The sequence below is a fragment of the Cajanus cajan genome, chromosome 6 (assembly GCF_000230855.2).
Source record: "Cajanus cajan strain Asha chromosome 6, NIPB_CcT2T_4, whole genome shotgun sequence".
Classification (NCBI taxonomy): Eukaryota; Viridiplantae; Streptophyta; class Magnoliopsida; order Fabales; family Fabaceae; genus Cajanus; species Cajanus cajan.
In genome coordinates, this window is record NC_138522.1 from 63,432,733 (window position 1) to 63,442,418 (window position 9,686).

A 9,686-nucleotide genomic window follows, 5' to 3' on the forward strand; every position below is an offset into this window, starting at 1 on the left:
ATTTTAAAATTATATTTTTTTAAAACTTAATTTTCTTTTTATAATTATATAATAAATAGTTCACTTTATTATATTTATTTTACATTATTATTATTTTCCTTTTTTTTTATTTTTTTGTTTACCCAGTGTTGTTATGGGCTACATAATTTTTTTAAGCCCATCAGCTGTGGTGGACCAGCTGATAGCGACACTGATCCAACCCAACCAAGCAAAAAAAAAAAAAAAACACGTGTCATGGATGTCGCTATGGGCCATAGCGACACCCAGTAAAAAAGCCCTAAAGGTGTAAAATATTTTAAAACAGCCCCATTTTAGTAATAAGTTTCTAAAAGCGCACCACAGTGGTCGTTTAGCCAACTATAAGAGAGTTGGATTGGAGTTGACAGATAGTTGTGAAAAAGTAGTTAGAAAGTAAAAAGATTAAAAAATAGTGATATGTTTAGGAAAAAGGTAAAGAAAAGTAAGTTAGGAGAGAAATGAATATAAATAGGGTGTTAGTTTGATATAAAAGAAATGGGCAAGTGTATGCTTGGCTTGGATTAGGGAGTCAGAGGCCAGAGCCGTGACAGCGGAGTGTGTTGCTGAAAAAGTTAATAATGCGTTGAGAGAGAAGATGAATTGCGATTGCGAGGGCGGAGATCTGGGTATGGTGATCCCGGGACTGCCAAACGACGTGGGGGCGTGGATCCTGTCGAAGGTGCCGTACGCCCACCACGGGAGGCTGAAAGTGACGTGCAAATCATGGAAACTGCTGCTATCCTCAAAAACCTTCCTAACCTCATTGAATAAACGGAATCAGCTTCTATGCATATTCCCGCAGGACCCTTCAATCGCATCGCCCTTCCTCTTCGACCCAAAAGCCCTCGCCTGGTGCCCCCTCCCCCCCATGCCCTGCAACCCCCACGTCTACGGCCTCTGCAACTTCGCCGCCCTCGCCCTCGGCCCCCACCTCTACGTCCTCGGCGGCTCCCACTTCGACACCCGCTCCTTCCCCATCGACCGCCCCTCCCCCTCCGCCGCCGCCTTCCGCTTCAACCTCCACGACTTCTCCTGGGAGCCCCTCGCGCCGATGCTCTCTCCCCGTGGCAGCTTCGCCTGCGCCCTCCTCCCCGGGGCCATTCTCGTCGCCGGCGGTGGCTCCCGCCACACCATGTTCGGGGCCGCCGGGACCAGGATTCGCTCCGTCGAGCGCTACGAGGTCGCCGGGGACCGCTGGGTGCCCATGGATCCTCTTCCCGGCTTTCGCGCCGGCTGCGTCGGCTTTGTGGCCCGGGAGGGGGCGGAGTTCTGGGTCATGGGAGGCTACGGCGCCTCAAGGACCATTTCGGGGGTGTTTCCGGTCGACGAGTATTATAGGGACGCCGTGGTGATGGGACTGGAGGGCGGCGCGTGGAGGGAGGTTGGGGATATGTGGGGGGATGGGGAGAGGGTTAGGGCCGGGAAGATTGTGGTGGTTGATGATATTCATACTGGATTTCCCCAGCTTTTTATGCTTGATGGGAATGAGATTTTGAGGTACTTTACACTTTCTCTCTTTCTCTCTTTCTAAATTCATACCAATTGCCTGCTTAGTTAATTAATTAACTGTAGTGGAGGATACTTGGGCCTCTGACCATGATAAAAGGGTTTCATTGAATGTGCAAACATCATTGTCTCTACTCTCTAGTAGAGGATACTTGTCAAGTGTGATCATCTTGGCTTGTGATTTAAACTAATTCTTAATGCGTGTCTCTACTTCTATTCGTGAATAATGATTTTTTTATTATTATGTAAGTATGCTTCATTGTGTTTCTGGACAAGTTTGTGCTTTGTGTTTTGATTGGAATTTGGATTTTCTTCCCCTTTTTGTGAAGTTTGATCTGTCAATTATACCCTAGTTGTGGTTTTTCTTTTGAGGAGTTCTTTTTAGGCACTTGTTTGGTGCATGGTAGTCATAATTGTACGTATTCCAGATCGTAGAATTGGTTCTTCATGTTGTGCCAGATTCTGCAATCCTATGCACAGGTGATAACATGGTTTTCTGGAATTGGAGATGAATCATGTTCTTACTCATAAAAGCTCACTGAATCTGCGTTTCTAGCTGTTCTCAAATTTCCACTAAAAGCATGTTTGTGGGTTGGGCAGAGCAAAATAATGCCCTGTCCAGCCCACATAAAAAAAAACTCTGGCACACCTAAACTTAAACCACCCCGTTCAGTATACTCAAACTGAATTCCATCTTTTTCTTTCAAAATCAATTCCCTTCCAACGACTATGATACTGCAGTGGAGTGTGTCCTAGGCTAGGTGTCTTGAGCTCAGCAATGGAGTAAAATTAAGATGGGTGATCATGCATCTTTGATCAAGAGTTTTGGGATGTGGGACTTCTACTTGGACCGAGTTTGTGGATTTTTTACTTCCCCTGTTTCTGGTTTGTGTGTTTTCCTGTTCACGTGTTCTCCGCTGGGTTTCATGGTTTGAGTGACTTGTACTGAACTGAGTGTTGGTTTTTCTGGTTGCATGTGTTGTTTCTAAGCTGTATTCCTCTATTTTGGTCCTCTATCATTTCTTGTTGGGATTTTGTTTGTCTTTAGTAGGCATTTGGTTTGATTGAAGGGCTGTCTTGTCTTTGGTAGGTTGGAGGCTGTTGTTTTGTTATAAGGCTTCTACCCATTACGCAATCTTAAAATCTAGGCAAACAATATTAAACGACATAAGGAAAAAGACACGTTTCAGATTTTTTTGTTGAAGAAAGAATTCAAATTTTCATCCTTGGATATAATTGTATTATATACTATAAACTAGTAGTTGTGATATTGATCTTGTATTTTACATATAGGTTGTCTGCTTGTGTTTTGAACTTGTTAAAAAAATGTATTTAAATGCTTGCATTATAGTCTTTTAAACCTTAGAGTGTGCATGTGCAAGTGTTTGTGTATCCGTTTCAAATTGTGACTTGCAGTGACCAAATAGCTCAACCGAGTTAATAATTGGGTTGGGTTTAATGACAGTGACTCCTTATTTGTGTTATTTTGATGAGTTTAATTTGTATATATTGTCAGTGTATAATTTATTATATAGACATCCAATAGGAATTTACCTTGCCGCCATATCATATTAAAGAATAGGATGATGTGATAGTAGGGTAAAGCCCTATCGGATGCTTGTGAATAACAATTTTATACTGATAGTGCATAAACTTAAGTTCTATTTTTATATTTACAGGGGACATATCAAGTGAAATGACCTAATGTTGACCATTTAGTCTTACATGGATGGTTAACATTGGTTTTACTTCAATTTAATAACGACCATCCATGTAAGTTGAATATAAATGTTTCATTCACACTTGATATGCATCCTATATTGGGACCACCAATCCTATGGAGTGGGACCACCTTCTTACTCTACTTGGTTCTAACAGACAGGCTGACACTCCTGACTCCCCCATGGCTGATCAAAAATAAATCTAAAATATTATATTAAATTGGTGAAACAGAACTGATGAGGGTTTTATACCATAAAGGCCTTGCAAGCTCATAATGAAATATCAACACACATATTATGAAAAACAGTATTTGTAAACTGAATAAGATATTAAGGGTCAAAGAATATTGATAATAAATATTCTTCTATTTGCTAGGTCTTATAAGTTTGTTTTTTCTAAATACTCTTGGATTTCTTTCTTGTAATACTTTTGGTATTCTTTACTCATTTTTATTGGTCTTGCTTTAGTAGGAATATGTCTTTCATCAAATCCTTCTTCATAAGGTAGTGATACCGGGTTTTTGTGTCCCAAAATGCATTACAATTTTACATAATAGGTAGGAACTTATGTTTTGTGTTTTGATTTCAAGTTTTGCATTCTTGCCTCCTTTTCCATATCCAAGGTAGGATCTGAGTTCAACAACCTTGGTTTGATGTGCGCACAAATTTGAGCATCACATAAATTTTTTTGGTTAGTCCAATTAAAGTTTAGGTGATTCTCGCAAGGATCCAGTTAAATTTGATAGCACCTGGTGGGTGCAGGACTGCAGGTGTAGAACTGTAGAAGTGGTGCACATTTACGGGAAAGTAAATAGCATACCTCTCCTTATGAAATTTGTATATTAGTTTCTTACTACTCATTATAGCTATAGAATGAATAAATGAGTCAGTTATTGAACAATTAGTTTTCCTGGCTAATCAACATGCTTGTCTAGTCCTGTGTTATTGCAACTCCCTTGGTCTTTCTGTGTATCACACTCACACCAGGACCTGGGCCAGTGGTCGGGCAGATGCAGATTTGGGGTTAGATGAGATACAAAAGGGTAGTGGTTAGACTACTCTCATCATGTTACCATTTATAATTTAGGGTCTATGAATGATAACCAATTGTGGTTTTGTGGCACCAAATGTGTTATTAGGGGGAAAAAGTTGTCAGTTGCAGTAGTAGTGTTGTGTCTGTCAATCACATGATTTATTATTCAGTTGAATTCAGTAGAAAATAAATGAATGCTGTAATGTGAAGTGTAAAATGTATAAACTAAATTAAAAATTATTCTGATGTTTGGGAAATTAAAGTCGAACATCCCTAGAATTTGGAGTGACTTAAACATGAAACTCTTGAAATTCTTATTATGAAGCTGGCACTTGTATATAAATAATAGAAATTTTTGCCAAATGTTTCTAATCACACATAGTAACTTTGCACGTGTAAGCTATGTTTTGTGTTTCTTTGAACTTGAAATTTGTGTGTTATTTCAATTTCACTCTTTGATGGATCTTGGCAATTGGACAAATGAGGCAAGCATAACCTAAAGCTTCGCTTAACTGATCAATGGTTATGCTGTGGGGAGTACCTTGTGCCAGACTATTTGAGCTTCATTTAGTCAACTTTTAGGAAGAATCAATGACAAGGGTTTGCTATAAAATGCTATGCGATAATTAAATAATTATACTGGTTACTTAGCTTGCTTATCACTTATTATCAGTCATCTAGTGGACCAGAAGTGGAATGCTTGCTAACAGATATACATTGTTTTACTTTTACCGCTGTTAATATGTACTATCTATGTTTTCTATTATAAGTAAAAAAGAAACACATTATTTTTTTCTTAAATATAAGCAAATTTTAACTATTTTTGTCTCATTCAATGATATTTTCTATAAAATATCTCTTCTTTAATGTATGATTTTTTAGTTGTATTACTTCTCTTGATATTTATAACAAGGACAATTTAGGAAAAATATTATAAGAATAATAAAATTTAATGTAGATAACTAATTTTTCTAATATGCATAAAATCAGTTTTTTTTTTTATTAATATAGAGAACAGAGGGAGTACAAGGTCTATTTGGTTAGGTTTTGATAGAATTGATTTGGAAATAATTGATGCCGAAAAAAATGTTTTATGTTTGAGAATATTTTAAGAGTGGAGTTCTGAAGAATTCATTTTAGAAGTGTAACTATAGGCACGCTGTAAACCCTTATGTAACAAGTTCGATTCCTATTGATAAAAAAAAAGGCATGTTTTTAAAATTTTGATGGGTCACATATTTAGAATAAAGGTTTTCACCTAGAAAGTTGTTTTTTGCTTTTCTCAAAATCAAATGTACTTTCTGTTGAATTGATTTTTTTTTTTTCCAACTTCAAATTCATTCAAACATGTTTTTCCGTTGAAATTAATTGTCTTACGGCAAATGGCCTTTTGCATTGAAACAAATAGACTAATATTCATTAAAACATGAATCCTAATTGATTCTTGTGCTTTCAACTTTTCCCCCTTCATTGTAAGGTTCTTGTATTAGATTTCGTAAACTGCTTGCAATCCACCTACTTTAGTAGTGATCATGCAACAGTCTCATGACTTTTCTTGTTTACATGTAAATTACAATTCCAAAGCTTCTGAATTGGTAAATCTGATATTGACCATTTTTTTTGTTATGATGAATGCACCTTGCAGATATGACATGTCTTCAAATCGTTGGCTATACGAGTCTCGTGTGCCAAGAAAAGCTCCTTACAATCCGTCATTTGGTTTTGTCGTATTAGGTGGGGAGCTGTATGTAATGACACATTCATGCGTTGTTGATTTTACAGAAATGCGAAGGGCCAGACACCATAAGAGGGCAGGAACTCTGTTCATTCAAATATATGACCCAAAAAAGAAGACATGGAGATCCCTAGTCACGAAATCACCTTTCAATTACCCTATAGATATTAATAGTGCTGTACTGAGCTCAATTTCTCTATGAATTATGTTGCATCCTATTTGTATAGTACAGGGATCACTGCCAAATTTCTCGTGTATCACATCATTTCATCCACCGGGCTCCATGCAGGTGGCTTATTTGTATATTTCTGTATTTAGTATGTCTTGATCAGGGTATCTATTTTATATTAGACGATACCATCTAAATTTGGAAATAAGTGACTTAGTATCAGCTATTACCAGTGTTGTAAGCCTAAAGTACTGAAATATTTGTAATGTATAAAGAAATGGCTGTAACTTTCAAAATTTTGCTTCATTTTATATTCCCTAGTTGAATTAGTACTGAGTGTTGAATAACTTGGGCCACACCTCGGCATCTTTTCTGGCATATGCTTTTACAGAAAGTGATAAAAATTTTCGTTTGTTGAATTTAACAACCCAGTGTCATATACATAACATTTAGATTTCCCTAAATTAAAAATAAATCTCACTTTAGAAAAAATTCATATGTCAATTGCAATTGGTAAAAGTTAAGTAAAAATATAGACCAATCTAATGGTCAACCTGATAGGTTGATTTGTTATTTAATTATGTAAATTGAATTAGGTGATAGGTTAATTTGTTGTTTAATTATGTAAATTGAATTAGGTGGGTGGAGGAATGAGAAGTGTAACTCAATCTGACCTATTTAAATGGGTTATGAATTTGTCATGTCGAAGTTATTTTGATATCATGTAGCTAAATCTTCATTTTTTTTCAAATGTTATTTTTGAATACTGTTTATATTATACTCTTTTGATCTTAATTATAAGTAACATGATAAACCATTAAGATTAAGAAAAATAATTAATATGATTATTTTTAATTAATTTTACTAAAAATTCAAATTTCATTTTAAATATATCTCATATTTTAAGTGATTGTTATATTTAATGTTAGTTATAAATAAATACATAAAAAATAAAATTAACAATAAATGAAGGGTATAAAAAATTTAACCTATAATAACTTTAAATTAATAATTGTTGTTTATAATTAAGACTAAAGAAGAATCTAATTTGTTGCAGATGAGAAGTAGTAAAATATTTTTACATTAAAGTTTGGATAAAAGAATTTAATTTGTGAAAAACAAATGAAGTGTAGAAGTATAGCGGCTGCATGTGAGAAACATTTAATATGCAAGTCTATTATTATCTCCACATATGCTATGCTATATATACCATTACCAGCAGGTATGAAATCTTGGATCGGTTCTTTCATTGTGAGCCTCGTGTGATGACCAAGTTAGCAAGGAAATCAACGTGTAAAGGTGAAAACACACCCAACGCCGCTATTTATGCATGCACATGCACACTTATCCAATTTTCAAGGCCTTTATATAACTTGGATTGGGACGTCTTTATGTTACTACCATCCGTATCCGTTCAACGTACCGGCCACGCAATTCATTGATAAATTATATATAAATACTACGTATGCATTCCTTCTCTTTCTCATGCTTTCTTAGCTTAAAAAGATAAATAAAAAAAAAATCTCTTGATTTTAATAGTTTTATTTTTTAAAATTAGATTTTTATTGAGCTTGCAGACTGATCCATTTGTTCTTGAACCATTTATTTTGTGGTTTAACTCATCCATCCTCTTAAAAATATGGAGTTCAAGAACTAATTTTTAAAGGGATCAGACCAGTCTGTATATGGTATACTTAACTCTAATGCTTAAGCTCACGAATGAAAGAAAGAAAAAGATTGGTTGAAGTCATTGTTTCGGGGCTAACTCCAACAGCCATATCAAAGAGAGAATGAGGCTCTTTTTATATTTACTTTTTGGCAGAAAAATTTGTTAAGATCATCAGGGACCTTAATGGGCCGTTAGGCTTTTGGGCTGTATGTGGACTTGATCAGGTGTTTTTGTTTTTGGCAAATAATATATATAACTCTTTATATTTCAAGGTACGACAACTTGTTGATTTTTTAAGATACGATTATATTATCTTGTTAAAACATACTTTTAAAAAGTATTTTTTAGAATAATATATATATTGTTTTAGAAAATATTTTTTTGAATTTTTTTTTAAATTTACTTCCAAAAAATACTTAACAATATATATATATTTCCAAAAATATATTTTAGAATATAGTTCCGAAAAATACTTTCTCAAATAGTATAAATAACATTTTAAAAGTATGTTTTGAAACAAACTTAAATAGAAGATTTAGTTGCATAGTCACGTAAAATGAGAAATAAATTTTTCTTAATTAAGTTTAATTAATATGAAGAATTAGGTTATTTAAAGCCAATGTCATCTGATCAATCTGCCCTAAATTTTGGGATTCACAAACCAAAATTATAAAGAAATTAAAAATTAATTAAATATAATTAATAAAATTAAAATTAATGCAACCATGTGAGAAGTATAGTAATATTTAACCTATGTTGTATTCTGTAGACCAAATTTAGTTGTCTTCATTCTCAAACACATGTTGCTCGTGGAAGGCATTTAAGGGTCCGAGGTATGCGGTTCTAATTTCGCAAGCCCAAAACCGTTCACGGTCAACTACAACTTATTTAAATATAAATTTTAAAATATTTTTGAAAATTTTTCTAAAGAAGTCATCAAAGACGCTTCTGATTTATATCTTAATAGACATTATATATATTAATGAAAAACAACAATGTCAACACGTACAGTCAATATATTTAATTGAAATGTGTTGTGTATGTTCTCTTAATTCCACCACTACATTCTATATATATCTTGTACAAGCTCATGACATTATCATTGTAGTTGTACCAAAGAATTGAACTCCTTCAAAGCTCACAAGAGCAATTTTCTTAGTTAGAGAGAATATAAACATGGTTTTCTCTTACAGAAGGTTCCTCTTCACAGTTCTGCAGCTTGTGTTCATGATAATTCTTACCATTTTTGTCGGTTGTCATGAGTGTGGAGTAGCTTGCAGGCCATTATTATTACATCGTGAGTTGTCGAGGGATTATGGCCTTCTTTTGCAGTCGCTTCCGAACGGCCCTGCACCACCGTCAGGTGGATCTCGGATTCATACCTAAGCCAGCTTGAAATGGATCAGCAAGAAAAATGGAAGAAAAAAAAGTTGTTGCATATTCATTATCTAGAGTTTGTATGTAGGCATAAATTTATATATGAATTCAAACTAAAAATTTTCTGTTTTGTGTCGGAGCAAATGCATATCTAACTTGTCCAAACTATAAATTTTATTGGCTTAAAATATGCTTTTACTCAACTACGGAGTAAATTTACTTTTTTCTAACAAATTAAAAAAAATACTTTTTAGTTTCTATAATATATATAAAATATTTCAGTTCTTTTGTCTAAATATCGACAATGAATATATTACACAAATTTTATTTAATAAAAATATTACATATTAAATCTAATTATACAAATAACTCAATCTATGTTTCTGTCTGTAATCTGGTATAGGTAATTTTTAGAGATAAAAACAAGACATATTAAATTATAAGAACCTTTATATTGA

General features: G+C 34.3%; 1 protein-coding gene across 1 annotated transcript; it reads left to right on the forward strand.

Moving 5' to 3' along the window:
- The first annotated feature begins 506 nt into the window (after positions 1 to 506).
- LOC109796369 (Galactose oxidase/kelch repeat superfamily protein) lies at positions 507 to 6,478 on the forward strand. Its single transcript, XM_083059307.1, has 2 exons — positions 507 to 1,515; positions 5,924 to 6,478. The coding sequence occupies exons 1-2, from the start codon at positions 614 to 616 to the stop codon at positions 6,213 to 6,215; spliced, it is 1,194 nt and encodes a 397-aa protein (XP_082915433.1). The 5' UTR covers positions 507 to 613; the 3' UTR covers positions 6,216 to 6,478.
- The last annotated feature ends 3,208 nt before the right edge of the window (positions 6,479 to 9,686 follow it).